The sequence below is a fragment of the Abramis brama genome (genome assembly GCF_963993115.1).
Source record: "Abramis brama genome assembly, chromosome: 4".
In the NCBI taxonomy this organism is placed as follows: domain Eukaryota; kingdom Metazoa; phylum Chordata; class Actinopteri; order Cypriniformes; family Leuciscidae; genus Abramis; species Abramis brama.
In genome coordinates, this window is record NC_139966.1 from 45018855 (window position 1) to 45039115 (window position 20261).

General features: G+C 38.5%; 1 protein-coding gene across 1 annotated transcript in view; it reads right to left on the reverse strand.

Moving 5' to 3' along the window:
• col7a1l (collagen type VII alpha 1-like) overlaps positions 1-19937 on the reverse strand; it is a 67468-nt gene extending 47531 nt beyond the window's left edge. The window contains exons 1-12 of the mRNA XM_084111880.1: positions 19738-19937; positions 14203-14430; positions 9561-9741; positions 9303-9462; positions 6561-6654; positions 5581-5754; positions 4358-4521; positions 4078-4207; positions 1667-1783; positions 1410-1565; positions 865-981; positions 619-765 (exon numbers count right to left, since the gene is read on the reverse strand). Of these exons, the coding sequence (XP_083968006.1) occupies positions 619-765; positions 865-981; positions 1410-1565; positions 1667-1783; positions 4078-4207; positions 4358-4521; positions 5581-5754; positions 6561-6654; positions 9303-9462; positions 9561-9741; positions 14203-14284 (1522 nt within the window). The 5' untranslated portion in view covers positions 14285-14430; positions 19738-19937. The remainder of the gene's footprint in view (positions 1-618; positions 766-864; positions 982-1409; positions 1566-1666; positions 1784-4077; positions 4208-4357; positions 4522-5580; positions 5755-6560; positions 6655-9302; positions 9463-9560; positions 9742-14202; positions 14431-19737) is intronic.
• Between the last annotated feature and the right edge of the window lie 324 nt (positions 19938-20261).

Below are 20261 nucleotides of genomic sequence, written 5' to 3' on the forward strand. Positions count from 1 at the left end.
CATTATTAGCTGTTTGATAACTTAGTCAAGCAAAATGTTAATTATATTAATTACCATTATGTGTCCGACGTTGTAGCGAGCGATACATAAAATGCATTATCATTCTGATACATGGACTTATAGCTGAACTTATATAAATGAGTGGAGGAGTGGCTCATTTGCATATTCATGGCTATGCTTATACTAAAAGAAGCAAGGGTATAGTTACATTCAAGCTGTCCACAAGAAAAAACTTTAAAATATGCCATTTTAGTGATCAAAGATGAGTTTTAGAGGATACAATCATTGACTACAAAAAATATATATTTAAAAACTTTTAAAAATTTAAAAACGACTTTAAAAATATATATATGTTTAAACGTTTAGAGAACATTTATAAAAAACATTTTCATAACTTAATGGGAACATTAGCAAAACTAAAACTATTTTTGCTAGTTGGGATGATTTATTATCAGCATTATATATTTATGTAGCATTTCTTTCTGTTTTTTAAGACACTGTGTCAAGTTAAATAACATCTTAAGACCCGTTTCATTCCGTTGGCTCCGTCTATCTGTCTTTCAAAGCAAGCATGCGTCCTGTGTGAACGGCCCCTTAAAGTGCACGTGCAGCACTTACATGTCTTGGCTTTGGCAGAGGTTACAGGCCCTTCAATGTCCACAAAGATAGGGTTGATAGTGATGGTGTACTCAGTGCCAGCATGCAGGCCCTGCACCATGTAGAAATTAAAGTTGTCTCCTAGGTTCACATTTTCTATGTGTCCCTCTGCGGAAATAGGCAAGCAGAGATTTGCATTTATATTTATGTTTTTAAACAGGCTGCATTTATTATCAAAGCACCTCAAAGCAGCTCAGTACTTGTTACCTGATGATGACCAGGTGAGTCTGTACCCAGTGGCACCTCTGACAGACGACCAGCGGGCCTGAACTGTGTCTGTAGTAGCGTTCTGCACCAGCAGTTGATCAACTGGGACCAGTTTCACTGCAACATCCAGAGAATGAGAAGTGCACAGCGTTTTGAGTGGGATGATAATGCATGACAAGAATCATAAAGTATTTGCTGCAGGATTTCTCATGAAGAAATGTGTTCAACTGCCATCTAGTGGTTAAACCAGCAACATACACAATTTCATATAAAATTGTCACTTTAATTATTATTCATAGTCCTATAATAATAAAGTATATATATATATATATATACACACACTATATTTAGAGTCCTCCTCTACGTATAGTCTATATATATATAGGAGGACTGAAATAGAGGAAATGTTTATGCTTACCATAATACCATGTTTTTTTGGACATGATACCAACATAATGACACACTATCATTTTGGAAGGGCAGACTTATGCATGAGGAGTGAGATGAAAATTTGAGGGGAAGAAAGAAAGAGGAAATAGACTAACAAGTTTTCCCGGTGATAGATACAGGCTCACTGGTGCCCTCTGGGTAGATGGCGTAGATGTTGACCTTGTAATCTTTATCCTCTTCTAAGGTGTCAATCACGTGAGAGGAGACGTCACCCATCAGCATCTGCTCATAAATAAGCCCGGGTCTGTCCGCTGAGGAGTAAAAGATATATGAGAATAAATGTTGGAATATTTTAAAACAACTTCTGTAAAGTTTCTCATATTCAGTCTGTGAAAGTCTTCTGGTTACCCACTTCTTGGAACATAGATTTTATATCCATCCACTTTTCCAAGCGGAGGCGTCCATCCCAGGCGTAAAAAGAAAAGTCCTTCTTCAATCACACGGAAGTTCGCAACCGGTGGCACAACAGCTGAAAAGAAAGCGTACGTATGCATGCTGGGATATTGCAGTCAGGCGATGGGAAAGTTTGCGTACAAATAAATAAAAAAGAAAGATCATTCCTTTCTAAATAGATATGCATGCCCTTTTAAAGTACATTTATCATGTTTAGAGGCATTTTTGGTGTACACTCTTAGGAAAAAAAGGTTAAGTGAGGTTCTGTATAAGGAGAAATGTCTTAAATTGCAAAATCCTCTAATGTCTATAATGGGTTATTAATTTTTGTTCTAGTGATTAATGAACTAAATTCATGAAAAATGCCTAAAAAAGTTATATGTATGAAGCACATGAAAGAACCCTTGGTGAACCTGATTTCACCAAGTGCAACCTGTTCCTGGATTAACATCTTTGTTGATCCTGGAACAACATTCCAATCAACCAATCAGATTTGAGGAACAAGTTTACAGTTTGTGTCAAGTTTAGACTTACAACCAGGGTTAGGTGCTTCTACATCAGTGTTATTCACCTATCATTTCCCTCTGATTCTAGGGATAACTTATGGGTAGGGTTAGGGGTAGGACAACATTTTCAGACAAGAATGTTGTTCCAGGATCAACAAAATACAGTGAGGAAAATAAGTATTTGAACACCCTGCTATTTTGCAAGTTCTCCCACTTGGAAATCATGGAGGGGTCTGAAATTGTCATCGTAGGTGCATGTCCACTGTGAGAGACATAATCTAAAAAAAAAAAATCAGAAATCACAATATATGATTTTTTAACTATTTATTTGTATGATACAGCTGCAAATAAGTATTTGAACACCTGTCTATCAGCTAGAATTCTGACCCTCAAAGACCTGTTAGTCTGCCTTTAAAATGTCCACCTCCACTCCATTTATTATCCTAAATTAGATGCACCTGTTTGAGGTCGTTAGCTGCATAAAGCCACCCCAGACAATCAGTAAGAATCCAACTACTAACATGGCCAAGACCAAAGAGCTGTCCAAAGACACTAGAGACAAAATTGTACACCTCCACAAGGCTGGAAAGGGCTACGGGGAAATTGCCAAGCAGCTTGGTGAAAAAATGTCCACTGTTGGAGCAATCATTAGAAAATGGAAGAAGCTAAACATGACTGTCAATCTCCCTCGGACTGGGGCTCCATGCAAGATCTCACCTCGTGGGGTCTCAATGATCCTAAGAAAGGTGAGAAATCAGCCCAGAACTACACGGGAGGAGCTGGTCAATGACCTGAAAAGAGCTGGGACCACCGTTTCCAAGGTTACTGTTGGTAATACACTAAGACGTCATGGTTTGAAATCATGCATGGCACGGAAGGTTCCCCTGCTTAAACCAGCACATGTCAAGGCCCGTCTTAAGTTTGCCAATGATCCAGAGGAGTCATGGGAGAAAGTCATGTGGTCAGATGAGACCAAAATATAACTTTTTGGTCATAATTCCACTAAACGTGTTTGGAGGAAGAAGAATGATGAGTACCATCCCAAGAACACCATCCCTACTGTGAAGCATGGGGGTGGTAGCATCATGCTTTGGGGGTGTTTTTCTGCACATGGGACAGGGCGACTGCACTGTATTAAGGAGAGGATGACTGGGGCCATGTATTGCGAGATTTTGGGGAACAACCTCCTTCCCTCAGTTAGAGCATTGAAGATGGGTCGAGGCTGGGTCTTCCAACATGACAATGACCCGAAGCACACAGCCAGGATAACCAAGGACTGGCTCTGTAAGAAGCATATCAAGGTTCTGGCGTGGCCTAGCCAGTCTCCAGACCTAAACCCAATAGAGAATCTTTGGAGGGAGCTCAAACTCCGTGTTTCTCAGCGACAGCCCAGAAACCTGACTGATCTAGAGAAGATCTGTGTGGAGGAGTGGGCCAAAATCCCTCCTGCAGTGTGTGCAAACCTGGTGAAAAACTACAGGAAACGTTTGACCTCTGTAATTGCAAACAAAGGCTACTGTACCAAATATTAACATTGATTTTCTCAGGTGTTCAAATACTTATTTGCAGCTGTATCATACAAATAAATAGTTAAAAAATCATACATTGTGATTTCTGGATTTTTTTTTTTAGATTATGTCTCTCACAGTGCACATGCACCTACGATGACAATTTCAGACCCCTCCATGATTTCTAAGTGGGAGAACTTGCAAAATAGCAGGGTGTTCAAATACTTATTTTCAAATACAAATATATATACAAATACAAATCACTGTATGTCTTACTTGGCAAAATCACAGTGACCCAGAATCATTTAAGGTTATATAACCTTTTCTTCTAAGAGTGTATAGAGTTTGACACGCACTGGTTTCTGTGACAATAGTGGCAGACTCTCCAATGCGTCCAGGGTAGATGGCGTATACAGTGAGAGAGTACTCAGTCTTAGGACTCAACCCGGTTACTGGAGTACTACTAATATCTCCCTTCAGATCAATCTGAGATAGAGAAAAAGAAGAGAATATATTCTGAACAAACCATTCACACAAACACTTGCAAATACATAATCAACAAAAAGTTGTCCATGTGCAGCCTTCCATCTGCTGTGCTGCATGGGGTGTGCATATGGACAGGTGAGCGTGTCTCACCTGTCTCTGCTGTGCTGGGAGCAGATGGCCCTTTGGAGACACAGGGGTGATGAGCAGCCTGTAGCCGGTAACATCTCCTGTGGCCTGACTCCAGGTCAGCTGCAGAGAGCTGTAACTCAGCTCACTCACTTGCAGATCTTTAGGTCCTACTATCCTCTCCATCACTACAGCACACAGGATAAACATGATAGAACTAGCCTTCCTAATGTTGCTGACCAGTTCTACATAGCAACTGAACTTTTGCTCATTACTAATACGAAAGATCTGTCTGTTTGTGTAGATATGGAAAGTCTTCATAAATACTGTAATTTATTTCACTAAATAATAGTGACACATGAGAGAGGATCGGGTGTTTTTTATTTATTTTTAAGATCTTTATTTTGAGGTAGATATCTTTATGATAAATCTTGAGAGGTTCAATCTATCGATCAAGCTATCATTCCCAAACAAACACATGTGAAATCATTAAGAAGTCCTGTGTTAGTGCTATGACATTAACAAAAATTTTGTTACTAAAATTAATGTTTATTTATATTTACATTTAGGTCATAAATAAGAGCAATAGCAGCTAAAAGATATCACAGTATCATAATGAAAGTGTTCAAATGTTACATTAATGTTGTCACGTTTAATCACTATTAAAAGAAAGGGGTTAAAAAGACAATTAATATATAGTTATATTATCGATTTAACTGCACTGACACTATTGGATGAGAACACAATTTGAAAGGAATTGAGCTGGATAATGATACTAACATTGCAGACACTTTTAATGAACTGAGATACTAACATTGCAGACACTTTTAATTAACTCAGGTACTAACATTGCAGACACTTTTAATTAACTGAATTGATCAACATTGAACTGACTTGATCTGAATAATGACACTATTGCCTTTTGCAGAGCTGAACTGAACTCCATAATTGTCATTTGTGAAATTAATTGTAATTTGGCCATTTTTTGTGTAATTTTGCTCTTTTTTTTAAATAATTTTTATGAAATATAAATATTTTATGATTTTAATGAAAGTGTTCATGTAAATCTCCTATGTTTTATATATAAATGTATAATATATAAAGCTTGTCTACAAAAGCAACAGTAACCAAGGAGGGCAGAGTTTAACAAGCAGGCCAACTATGTTTAGACAAGCTTGAAATGCAATAAATACAAAAAAAAAAAGATAAGCCTCAAGTTCCATTAGCAAAACTCATGGTCATTTTACCAGGTGGCTTTTGTTTAACAGGTCGGGGAGGTTCTGAAGCAGTGAAGCAGATGCGGCGGGAGAGTTTGGGCAGCAGGTGCTCGAGGAAGGAGAAATCTGGGCTGAGAATTAGGTGTTCCTCGTGGGGTTCTGTAACGATCTTCTTCAGCTCAGACTGATCGGCGTTCCTCACTCCTGAAGAACACACAACACACATCGCCCAGGCACAGATTAGCTTCAACACAGATCTACTTCAGTTCTTACAGATAATGGGATCAGGGCACGTTGCAGGCCAAACTCGAACCTTCATCACCCGTATGATCACCAAGGCTATTCACTTGTCACTATAACCACAGCAAAAAATATATCATAAATATATAAAAAAATATAGCATGGAGGCCTATAAGGTGCAGTCAATTCTTAACAGGTGTGTGTGTGTACATGAGTGACCCTCATATGTCTCAGACCCGTCTGCAGTGTTATCATGGGAGAACGTCATGTGTCAAACGGCCTGATCTCCCTGGGAAAACTGATTAGAAAGGCAGGACACGGTGTGTGTGTGTGTGTGTGTGTGTGTGTGTGTTGAAGGGGAGCAAGGAGGAATGAGCTTGATGAAAAATTACAGCAATTAGTTGGCCACTGGGTAATGAGCCATAATTATTTCAGCACTCTGGGCGTCAAAACAGAAAGAGCGTCAGAAAGTCAAGGAAACAAGGCTGACACACACAAACATACACGTGTTATGTCTTGGCACGTTCACCAATACTACCATTCAGTGTAAATCACTCCACTACAGTTACTCTGAGTCACACGTCAAAACATAAAGGAGTGCGCACACACACAAGCATGCACACAAGCACACAAGCACACACACACACACACACACACACACACACACACACACACACACACACACACACACACACACACACACACACACACACACACACACACACACACACACTCTTTTGGCATGAATAGCACCAAGTCTGAAAACTCACCCACAGCAAACAGTGAAATTCCACTGTCTGTAACAGCTTTAGCTGGACCGTCCACTGGATCATCAGATTGGCCATTAGTGATCAGAACAGCAATCTGATGCCAAAAAAAAACAAACATAATGTGATGCTTTATATCCCAACATGCAAAAGGGTGAATCTCACAAAACCTGAAGAACACTCAAAAATGTGCTTAATTGTTATTAAAATGGTGCCACAATACAAATTGTTTTTGGAAAACAGTTTTCCTTTCTTCCATGTAATTTTTAGAGTGAAATACATGTCTTTTGTGAGACTTTTTCCAACATCAGATATATAAAGCCAGTCACCGCACAAAGTAATAAAACTGGGTCATACTTGTAGATCCCCCTTAGACATGCCACAGGCATTAAATTTCAAAGATGTACAAAAATATATTAAAGAGTAAACCTCACAAAGACTATCGAGAAAGGTCCTGCTTATATTTAACCACAAAGAAAAAAGATGGCACTTTATTTTACAGTATGTGCATTTACAGTGTACTTACATGAGAAAGTACTGAGTAATATAAGGTAACTATATGGACTTGAGGTTGAGGTTAGGTTTAGTGTTAGTAACTAGTTATTATAGTGAATACATAGGACTTAGATGTAAAACAGGACTGTAAAATAAAGTGCTACCAGGAAAGAAAATAAGGCCTACATTATTATTATTATTTTGCATTGTGACATTTTTTAGGACAATTAAGCATTGTTAACACTCCAGTTTTCATTACTGTAATGAGTCATCATGTACTTATACTATTCCAATTATTTTCAACAAGAATTCTCATTACCATAATGCCGCATTACAGAAAAACAAGAATGTTTTTTATTTAAATCATCATAAAGGTTATGTATACTTTACAACTGAAATACATATTTATCTTTCACATTACAGTAATAAGAAACAAAAATGAGAACTGTCTTAACAGCTTTCGTGAAATCCACCCAAAAGTGTGCATTTGTATTAAAGGACTCAATCTGCCATTAAGAGTATCACGCTGATACTGATGCCCTTGAAAGCACACAGCATGAATTATCATCTCATTGCATACATAATTCCCCAACCGCAGCAGATCCAAACTTGCAAAGTCGCTTACACTGACTCACAAATGAGTATTCTGAAAAAGAAACATCTCTTGGGTCACCTAAAGTTCACCGCATTGGCCGAGCTGAGTCTGGGTTCATCTTTATGCACCTTACACTAGTATGCCAGTATGTGGTAACACTTTATTTTAAGGTGTCGTTGTTACAGTGTAATTATATAAGTACTGAGTAATAATAAGCAACTACTATAGGGTTAGGGTAGGATTAGTGTTTGGTTGAGGGTTAGTTGCATGTAATTATGCATAATTTACTGTTATTACTAGTACATGTAACATATGTAACAAGGACACTGTAAAATATAGTGTTACCCAGTATGTTAAAGAGAGTTTTAAAAAGGGGTAAATCTCTGCAGTTCATTATAAATGCCTGCTCGTTTCATCACACCAGGTGCTCCACAGCAAGACCAGCAGTTATGTGCAGTTTGGAATCCTAATCAAGCCCTAAATTAGGATGGGTGGGACACTGCGGAGCAGAGTGTGTGCACTGCAGCGCAGGACGTGATGTCCTGACAGAATCAATGAAGTGACTGCAGGTGCAGCTCTTTGAGATATAATTAGAAGGTTGTTCTGTGTGTATGTGACAGGATGTTTCATTTGGACATTTTGCATTTCAGTTCATTTCAGATATGATTACGTTTCAGTATTCTGTATTTAGACTGTGTTCTAACCAAATGAGGTGCCATAAAATGCCAAACAATGCAAGCTGTGAGTACGAACGTGATATTGTCGTTTGATTGGTTTCCATTTATGTGCCTTCATGCTGGGTAGCTACACTCTTAAAAATAAATGTGCTTTATTGGAATCTATAGATCCATGAAGAAAAAGTCGGGATTAAATGGACGTTGCGATTGTCTTTTCTTCCCTATTTTGATGTAGCCTATATCTGAGTGAAACGGCTTCTCAAACAAGAACAAATTTAGAGCTTGACTTCATTTTGTCCAGACGGCACAGTGTGCTTTTGAATTGCTTTCAATTGAATTGAATTGAATTGAATTGCAAATCAAAATTTGAATTGTCCATTTTGATTTCATGGTGACTTTAACATCCATGGAAACTTTCCATTGCACAAAAGGTTCTTTATAGTAGAAAAAGGTTCTTTAGATTTAAAAAAAATAAATTATTTTAATAACTGTTGAGTGAAAGGTGTTTTGGGGAACCAAAAATGGTTCTCCTATGGCATCATCACTCACATACTTTTTTTTGGATCCTTTATTTTTAAGAGTGTAGCCCCACCCACTTTGAAATGTCATTGGTCCATAATCCTGATCCTCCTAACGGTACAATAAACATCAAATATATTTTGATTGGCTGTGATTGTATCATACCATGCAGCAGTTTCGAATCTTTAATTGTGAACTTGAGAGGCCCTAAAATTTAGTGTAAATATGTAAGACAGCATAAAAGCCATTTTAAAATCTCCATTGTGGCTCCAACGTGGCTTTGGTTGTATGTGAACTTGTCTTTTGTATATATATATATATATATATATATATATATATATAGCACTTTAGATGCAGCTTCTGTGCCACCTTTGCAGTGTAAAGTTGGTCTTTTTTATCTCACAGATGGGTTAGGCAGGAAGAAGGTGTTTTGAAGTGATTGTGTTTGAAGCGTCACACCTTTGGGGAGTTGTCTCTGATGATAGAAGGACTGAACACTGACTCTACGAGGAATTCCAATGCCAGGCCGGTGCGGCTGCTGCCTCCCTCATACGACAACTCCTCCACGGCTCTGAGCACTTCCTCCAGAGTCGAATAATCCGTCACAGCTATGCGCATCCTGAACAAGGACAAATTCAAGCAGTTTATTCACGCTTACAAAGATACAAGGTCGAGCATATAGTATTCACACATGCAGCATACAATATGCATACGGACCTAGGCAAGTCTGAATAGACAGTCACTCCAAAGCGAATGCCTTCCTGTCCAACCACACTTCCCTGGAATGCTCGGATGATGTCCGCTATGAACTCTTTGATCTGCTGGAAGCTGGTCGGACCCACTGACCAGGAATCATCCACCAGGAACACAATATCAGCAGGCATGGCTGTACGGCATACTGAAAAAGAACAAGGGAGATTGATTTTTGACAAATGTTCCTGTTTTACCATGGCTGAGACTGTTTTTATAAGTGAAAATGTTATAAAGATGGCTAAGAGTTCATATTAAGAAAGTTGGGCACAATTCCCGACAGAAAGCTGAATCGAATCAACAGCAAGATTTCAATTCATAGAAGATCACAAACACAACAGAGGTATTTTATTAGTCCAACAAAAAGCTTTGTCTTTTGCAAGTCTGATGTTCTTTGGCTTTGTTTTGAATTTAAGGTAAATTGGAGCAATCTGGAAAATTCCTCCATATGGCTAAAATGAAAGTTAAATTGATAAGTATAATTAAATAATATTTAAAGCAAACAGTATTCGATTCTATCAACATTATAATTTCTCTGAATTTAACTGCAGTTTTACTATATTGCAGTTTTGCATCACATTAAAACTTCAGGAACTGAATTAACATTCTCAGTTCAATTTTGAACCATAATAACTGAAGGGTCCAACCGCACTCTTGTCAAGGCTTTCTTGTTCACACCCAGCCACAAAGTGTGCATTCACCATGAGATGGCAGTGTAGTCTCAGGAAAAAAAACCCAGATTTCTGAGAAATTTAATTTATGCCTAGTGATTTGCACTTTAGAAACCACATTAAACAGGAACAGCAACTACAGACACAGAATTAGACCTGATCAGAATATAATTAGCCTAAAGTCCAGTCATCCAATGCGTGTGTTAGGGTTTGATATGACCTACATTTTCAGGATGTTTTCTGAGCTTCTTTTCCATTAGTGTGCATCCTGAAAATAGATCCAAATAACGATTTATTTCTGTCTTTGATTGGTGCAAATGTGACCTTGCTTGTGAGGTGATTGCACAATCATTGTGACACTTGTCACAGCTGGCACAAAGTGGACTGCAGATGTCAAGTCTGACAACTCTCTGAAGATGAGGCTAATCAGTACTAGATTAGACTTAATAGTAGGGGACAATGTACATCCAGATCTCAGAGATCAGAGAAGATAGTTTTACAACAAAAACCGAAGGAGACAAGTACATCCCAGGCTTTTCAAAGGCTCTAACTAGCACACATAAGAATGCCCTGAAAATGTTCTTCCCCCTAAACAACCACAAGATGACAGACACTATTATAAAATCAAAACACAATAGAGCTCTGGAAACAATAGTACATGCATTAAACGCCATGGCGTTATTGATCATCTGGCAGGAACTACATGAAAAGTCTAATTTCCAGAAAAGTTGCTGCACAGAGTTGGGAAAATCTGTGCCACCCACATCAAAAGGGAACAAACACTGCAGGCTGTAGTGATTTATCACTCACATACAGCATTCTATGCGAGAAAAATGCTTTCGTGCAATAGGGAAGTTCATCAAAAGTAAACTTTAGCGGTCCAGTCAGTGGTGATGATCCAGAGGCGTTCAACCAGTGGAAGAGACGAGGACAGACGGACTGGAAAAATGTGAATTTGGCTGATGTTCTCTCAATTCAGGCACATCCTGATTTAGCCAAGTTAGACGCGTTTCTGGGTCAACATGTTTAGTTGACCCTGGAACCACATTCCTGTCTGAAAATTTTGTCTTAGCCTATCCCCACCCCTAAAACTAACCCTACTCATAAGTTATCCCAACGCATTCTCATCCTAGGGCGTCATATACTGGCGCTTTTGACATTTCGTCTACATCGAACGCACATGGCACCCTTTAGCGTCAATATGAGACGCACAGAGCTTTGTTCGGTTATGGGTAGGTTTAGGTCTGGGGTAGGGTTAGGGTTAGACCGCTAGGAGGCGCCTTCTGGCCCATATCTATCTGCATCTCATATTGACGCTAAAGGGTGCCATGTGCGTTCGATGTAGACGAAATGTCAAAAGCGTCAGTATATGACGCCTTGGGATGAGAACGGGCTGGTTATCCCTAAAATCAGAGGGACATGATAGGTGAATAACACTGATGTAGAAGCACCTAAGCCTGGTTGTAAGCCTAAACTTGACATAAACTGTAAACTTGTCCCTCAAATCAGATTGATGTACTGGAATGTTGTTCCAGGATCAACAAAGATGTTAATCCAGAAACATGTTGCATTTGGGGTTCTGCCATGTATACGCCATTTAACGCTTTATATAATACAATCAATTATTAAACCATGAACCAAACCCTATCCCTTCATTCATTCATTTTTTCATTCATTCATTGATTAATTCAGTGATTGATTCAGAGTTCACTAGATCATTATAATTTTTTCCCTGCTGCCCCTCACTATCTCAAATCCATTTGCATTCACAGTAATACCTGCAATCCTCAAAAGAGCCACAGCACTGCCACATGTCAGGAGAGACTCTTCATTGCATACAGCGCTTAAACAGATCTCTCCAGTCTTACTTTCTAGATACATCATAGATACATCTCAGCTGAAGCTTGCAGACTGCAGTTGTGTGCAAAGAGGATTACACTAAAATCATCCGCTGCTAGATTAAAATCATCAGCCTGTGAAGACGATGTAGTTTAACACGATACAACATAAAAGCGCTGCATTCAGTGCTGAGTCATAAAGTCAGTAAAGAAATAAGGTTATTAAGCAAACATTTGTTTACTTTCAAAGCAACTGTAACAGACTGACAGGCTATTAACATGACAACAATGCCCTGAAGGCAATGAGAAGTGACTACCTTTGTATTTGCAGATATAAGGGTTGATAACTGGGTACGTCGCTTTTGCTTTTACATTTAACAGGGTTTCGACATAAAGCAGGAAGAGATGGTGAAAGAGTACAAGGACGTGACCTCAGAAAGCACATTCTTTCCATTTCATAGTCAAGTGTCTGTCACTGCAAACAGCCATTTTGAAGAGGTGTGGAAAATTACAGTGTTTCAGGGCATTAGTGCCTCAGTCAGTAATTGGTCCTGACAGACTCCTCTAAAACCATCCTGCGTGAATGCAATATGTTTCACATTCTTGCTCTTTCTCGTTCTCTCACACACACACCTCAAGGTGAAACAGAAAAAAAACAGAGATTTTTTTTTTTTTTGTAGACAGTTCTGAGCTGATGGAAATCAGAGAGGGGTACAATGATTTATCTTAAAAGGCTAGAACCAGAGGGATCAAGCTGCAGGAGATCTGCATATGTGCCGCAGCAGAACCTGCTGACTCAGCAGGACACATGTGGAAAAAACTCCACCTGTACAGCCTCTTCAGGTGAACTGATACACATGGTGATGATTAAAAGTAAACTTTCCTGAAACACTATTGCATAAAGAATCTCATACAACTGGAAATTTGTAAGGATTTGAATTGTGGCCTCATCAAGTACATCAAGTTATATTTTTGGGACAGAACAGTAACAGGAACCATCAGCCAGATAGATGCATGTAGAATTAGTACAGTATCTCTTTAATATCTTGATTATTTGTCCTAGAAAACAATAAGATAAGTAAATTGAAAAAAGAGAGAAAATTAAATTACATATAAATAAATTAGGCGAAAAAGCACCAACATTAAAGTAACTGATTAATTATTCAACTAATAAAATAATAATAATAATAAAATTAAATAAGATAAAAAAAAAATAATAAAAAAATGCAAAAAGCACCAACATTGAAGTAACTGATTCATTTTTCAACTGATAAAATAACAAAATAAAATAAAAAATGAATAGGCAAAAAGCACCAACATTTCAGTAACTGATTAATTCTTCAACTAATACATTAAAAAATAAAAATAAATATGATTATTTAAAACTGAGTATTAATTAATTAACTAATAACAATAAATTAATTAATTGTGTTAACTTTTTTACTTTCTACTGTCTCGCTTTAATAACATAACGGATAGTTATGCATCAGCATTTGCAACTAGCATCTATACATATCAACTTATATATTGTTTTAAAAATATCTGATATGAAATTGTAGAGTGCGAAAGTAAAACAAATTGCAATGTATGCAAAAAACTTCTTTTTGATGCTAGTCAAATCATGAAGTGAATTAAAAACATTGAAAGTCTAATGTTTCTTTCATTCTTTTGGAAGTTTTCTTTCTTTTTGCCCTACCTGGAAGGACACCTGGAACACACCTGCCTGGAAGTTTCTAGAATGCCTAGTAAGACCTTGATTAGCTGGTTCAGGTGTTTAATTTGGGTTGGGGCTAAACTTTGCAGGACAGTGGCCCTCCAGGAGCAGGAACGGACAACCCCTGACTTAATTCAAATCGTTCACATCCAAACGCAAAGGGTTGGATGTCATTCTTGCTTATCTGAAAGTCACTCAATTTTAGTTACTCACCTACATTTTTTTTTTTTTTTTGCTTGAGCATTTAATGCTTGGCAAATGTTCATTTTGTACCTTGCCTGCAACCTTTTTCAGAGTGTGATTGATTGAAGGGCGTGATATTGGCAGTTCACTGGGGACTGAAGAGGCCCTATCGCATGTAAATAAAGCATGAGTCAGCAGTCTACCTTCAGCCTCTGCAGTGGCGTTTCGATGGGAGAGAGACAGGGACAAGAGGAAGATCCATAGGCCTATGCCGCAAAATCCCATTCTCTCTCTCTCGTCCTCTGACTTTCTCTTTCGTTCCCTGTCCTCCCCCTCTTATCTCTCTCCTGGCAGATCCTCTTCCTTGGACTGATGTCCTGAGACGGGCTTGTTCTCCAATTTATTTAGCTGCTATGCTCTCTCCCTTTTATCTGTAAGACAGAGGAAGAGAGAGATCGGTATCGTCATACATATGCATATACACACATTCAGAATAATCATTTTGATCTGTTCTGTTAGCAGAGTCAATGTAATCGCTGAATCTTCGCTGAAAATCGCCTGTATAATCCGCCGCATTTATCCTGTCAGAAATGGCTGTGCAGGCCCGCTGAGCGCCGGTTAAGAAATGAATAGCTCTCAGATGGAGACAGGTATTATTCAAATAAAAGAGAATTGTTTAAGGTTAAGGAACTGGGGTACTGCACAATGCTATTCTTTTAAGTTTATTCGTCTCAGGATTAAATTCAACAGAGGACAATAATAAAATAGTAATACAATAATAATCTGTACAGTAAAAAGAATGATAATTGTATCATGATGTACATGCTGTTCTTCCATATAATGGAAGGTCCCAAAAATGAGTTGCAACATGACACAATTGATCAAAAGTGACTGTAAATTATAATGTTACAAAATATTTCTATCGCAAATAAATGCTGTTCTTTTGAGCTTTCTATTTATCAGAGAACCCTGAAAAACTATTTATTTCAGTTTCCACAAAAATATTAAGCAGCACAACTGTTTTTAACATTGATAATAATAAGAAGAAATGTTTCTTAAGCAGCAAATCAGCATTTTAGACTAATTTCAGTTGGATCATATGAATATTTTAAAATAGACAACAGTTGTTTTAAATTGCAATAATATTTGACAATATTACAATTTTTACTGTATTTCTGATTAAAATAAATGCAGTCTTGGTGAGACTTTGTGCAAAAACATTGACCCCAAACTTTTAAACAGTATTGCAAAAAAAGCTGTTGTATGTCTTCAGAAAACTATATTATTACACATGCGTATGTATGTCATAGGAACCATCATGCTTTTATGGTGCTTTTTTTTGTCATTTTAGGCCACTGCCGTGGTCATTATACACGAGCAATGTATGGAAAAGAAAACATATTTTTTGTGTTCTATATTCAAGAAAGAAAGTCAAACTGGTTTGGAACAAGTAAATAATGACAAACACCAGCTGCCCATCATCATTTATAGTGTTTTGGATTCTGGTCTTCAACATGGGATGCTAGTGAACTAGCTTAACTAGGCAAGACTTCCTTGTTCGGCCAGCTTTACCAGCTAAGTTTTCTCTGTAAGTTTGCTTAGTTGGACTTTTTAGTAGGTTTCTCATCAAAAAACACGTTTACATGTGTATATTATGACAAGATCTTCTATGTGTTATCTCTGTGAACTGTGATATGAATAACCTTAAGCATCTAGGCAAAGGCATTAATCAAACTTGTTATTTTTTTATATATATTTATAGTGCATCTTCACACATTGTTGTTCCCACGAGTACAAAGACAGTGAATTGACACTATTAGCAGGTTACGTCACACATGGCAGTTGACATTGAGGTCAAAGTTTCACAACAAACTTGACCTTTGTGAAAGACACCAAGACTGCTCATTATTACTTATGTCTGTGTGTGGGCTAGAGAGTAAGGTGAGAACTGCAGTGAAAATACAGTACAATCTGCCTTTAGGACAGAAGGTTCTAGATTTTTTAAGAAGTTGGATGAGTTTCCCCTCAAGGACACCAATTCATTGATGTAACTTCTCCATTATCACTAAAATCCTCACTTATCTGAAAGTAAAATTAGGGTTTTACCAATGTATCTTTATCCCCCGGTTTCACAGACAAGGCTTAAGCCCATAGTCCCAGACTATGGAAAAAACTGAAAAGCAAAATTGCACTGACATATCTTAAAATATATCAAATATACAAAACATGCATTTAAGTCTGGGACTAGGGTTCAGCCTTGTCTATGAAACTAGGGGTCAATGTCATAATTGTTATTTAATTTCTCACAGTATGACTGTATAGGTCATAATTGCAACTATATTTCTTGTGATTGTGAATTTACTGTAAATATCACAATTGTGACTTCATTTCTTGTGACTGTGACTTAATATCGTACAATGTGACTGTATGTCACAATTTGGGGCAGTTGTGGCCTGGTTAGAGAGTTGGACTTGTAACCCATAGGTCGCAGGTTTGATTCTCAGTACCGGCAGGAAACAACTGAGATGCCCATGAGCAAGGCATCTAACCCCCAATCGCTTCCTGGGTGCCACAGCAAAAATGGCTGCCCACTGCTCTGGGTTTGTGTGTGTCCATGGTTTGCAGTGTGTGTGTGTGTGTGTTTTCACTTCTCACTGCTCCTAATGTGAGTGCACTAACTTGGATGAGTTAAATGCAGATGACAAATTCCGAGTATGGGTTACCATACTTGGCCTTCACGTCACTTTGATTGCAACTTTATTTTTTTGGATGGTGAAATGTATGATAGTGACATAGGGCCAGATTTACTAAACAGGGCAAATTAGCATGAGAGAACAATTTAAAAAAGCACAGATGGGAGTGGAAAGTTCTGCGCGAAGATTTGCTTCTGGTTTAAGACATTCTTTTTTTGGGGCGGTAAATAATGGCGCAAATACCAATAAATTGACGAGCGCAAACCTTTGTAAAGCACCTGATTCATTTAAATGCTCTCCTCCCATAAATTTTACATCTGAAAGGGAAACTCCTACGAAAGCATATGCAATTAGGTCAGCTACAATAATAACCCTGTCCATGCCTTTTCAGCACTATTTTTTCACTGCGTGTCTAGTAAATCCTGACAGTAGTTTTTTAACGCCAAAAGAGGGTTTGCGCTGGCGCAAGCTGTTAGTAAATCTGGCCCTTAATATCTCACAATGTGACTATTTCTTGTGATTGTGACTTAATATCTCACAATGTGACTTTTTATGTCATAAAGGTGACTTGATATCTTACAATGTGAGCATATGTCACAATTGTTACTTTACTTCTTGTAATTGTGACTTTATTTCTCACAATGTGACGTTAAACAGGCTTCCATATTCTCCTGAAGTTGAGTTGTTGTAAATCCTGGACCAATAGAACAGAATTGAAAATAAAATCTCCTAACACCTGAGAAGCTTTAACTATGGCAAAATAGTTATGGACTAATTTCAACTATGGACTAATTTCAAACTGTAAAAGCATACAAAATCCAGAAGCATCAGACAGGTGAACAGCTTCCTCTCCAAATAAAAACTGTCATTCCAAATACTGTGCTAACTAACTACATAGCATATGGAATCAATGATCTCGCACAGAACCGCTATGGCTTTGTCAGGTTACATCAGTAGGGAATATTTACGACTAGCGAGTCTCTGTTCAACCAACAGACAGCACTGTCAAGCTGTGCAGAAACCACAACCATCCAAATGCAATGGTTTACTGCACAACTGCCATCTCTAATGTGCAGGGAACGAGTCTGACAGTCCACAAAATTAATGCAGCTGCAAGGGTTCGCTGACTTTAACAAACTTCTCTGGGGTGCACGAGAGTCTATAAAGCATTTTTACATACAGTAGTGCTAAAACTTTATATTATCACGAAAGACACTTCTAAGCAGCCCTTAGCATACAAAGTTAGCACAGAAAGCATCAGACGCAGTGGAACGCTGTCAGATTTTTCATCAAACAACTTTGTGGCCATGAACTCTGCACATACCACTCAAACTCAGTCCTGTTCGAGCATGTAACCTCAAGCACTTCTGTACCACAGTTAGTTTACATGACTTTACATGGACTCCGGTTCTCTGGACGGTGCAGATAAGACTTTTTGAATCGCTGCACTTTGGAGACTGCCGTCTGATTGTGCGATTTATGAATGAATCTGATTGAACGACCGATAATTCGTGCCCACGTACAGAAAGGAAGGTGCGACCGCTGTGACTCAAGCTATATATTTTTTTTATGTCTGCCACACAGCAACTTGCACACAGCATACAGATAATGTAATCTCACAAGCGCAGGCCGACCGGAGAGGTGAGTGTGCAGCTGGATTGCACACTTTAAAGGACTGTAAAGGTACAGGAGCCGACCCAATTCTCCTTCTTGCTCTCTCTACAAGCCCTGCTGTTTGTTAGCCGTTTCTGCATACGGTCACTTCACAGGAGATTATCTGTGTGGCTCTAAATTAAGAGTTAAGCGCACAGTTAAACAACATTTCTTGAAAGCGTCCAAAAATGCACTAGCGCGCACATGGAGAGACGCCAATCCAAACAGTCCACGCAATTGTTGCATGGAGCGCAATGGTGAATGCACAAAATCAAACATGAACACAAAGTTCAATAGCGGCCATTCATGAGATCAGCCAAAAATCTTTAAATGACGCTTCAGCGATGAATGTTTTTAAGATACTGGGAGGAGAGTCCTCACAAAACATCTGCTGTAATGCAAATGTCCATACGCATACTCTCAGTACTCGCTTGCTCACAATAAAAGCCGTAAAGGACGCTGTTTGTGGAGGCTTATCAGCGTTAGGAAGAGGCAAGCCGCCAACGTGCAGTGATGAAGTGACTTTATGCGGCTCATCTATGGCAGTACGACTAAAGCCGGAGTGCCGTTCAACTTCGAGGGGCGTGTAAAAGCCTGTGCGTGAAGGAATAAGCTATCAGACTGGAGGCATCACAAACACACTCTATTATTTTGTTCAAGGCATTTTAGTTGCATTAGCAGGGCTATTGAAGCCGTCAGACGCAGAGGTAAATGGAGTGGAAAGGCACATGGTGGATTGAGTCTCGGATTTTGTTCCACAATTACCTAATCAAAAAATGCATTAAACAAATAAATGAACTTGGGTCAAATTATACCAGTTCTAATCAGTAGATGTTTGAGAAAATGAACTTTAAAACGCAAAATTGCAGTAGCTTAGACCAGTGGTTCTCAACTTAAGGGTCATGACCCTAAAATGGGCCGCAGGTCTGTTTTTATTGGGTCGCTGTGAGTGGGAAAGATCTCATCTTTTAAAGGATGAGAAAACATTATGCACCCAATCGAACTCTACAATATTTTAGAGTCAGTTCATATTAGAGTCATTCTGTTGAAGCTAGCCAAATTAGACGCATGCTAACATAGACAGGTTGCATAGTATTACTTCATCCTCAAAAACCATGCACCACACTACACAGGGTAAAAATACAAATCAAACTAGATTAAATATTTATTCTACTGAGATGGATTGGCACTTGATATCCAAGAAAGTCTAAATCCTGAAGCCAAACTAGTTGAGAACTACTGGCTTAGAAACTCTGAGAGAATGGCCCACATCCAGAGTGCGCAAGAAAAAGAAAACGAGAGAAAGAAACTTGGCAGTGAGCTAGATAGATATACAGCTTTCTGCATTGTGAGGCATTGGGCTGCAAAGTTCATACAGAGACCCTCTCTCACCTTTCCCACTGTCCCACTGTCCCCTGCACCATGATCCTCCTCTCGAATGCAAAAACTGCTGTCCACGGGAAACAGACCCAGTCCGCTGCAGATCCGTCAGGTAATAATACAATCCAAGCACAGGTTACGGGACTCCACACGCTGTAGTACACTGTCCCAGGACGAGGGGTGTGAGAATCCAAGAGAGCAAAAGGGTGTGTGAGGGAAAGAGAGAGTGAATGAATGAAGCAAATACCTCTAAAGGGGAAAGTTTAGGGGGTGTGGAAGAGCTACAACAGGTTGGCTCACAGTTACAGCAAGAAGATGGATGGGGAGAGAGAGTGAAAAGAAAAGTAAGAAAGAGAGAGCAGCAACTAAAAAAATGAAGATAATTCAATATAATGTTTTAGGCACAAACTGAGTTAAAGACATTTGGTTCTTTGTAAAGAGGTTTGTCTGTTTTTTTTTTTTTTTTGTATTATTCATTCTGAATTTCAAATGTTTCTTCAGTGGTTAAACGTGTTGCAAAATTATAATATAAACAA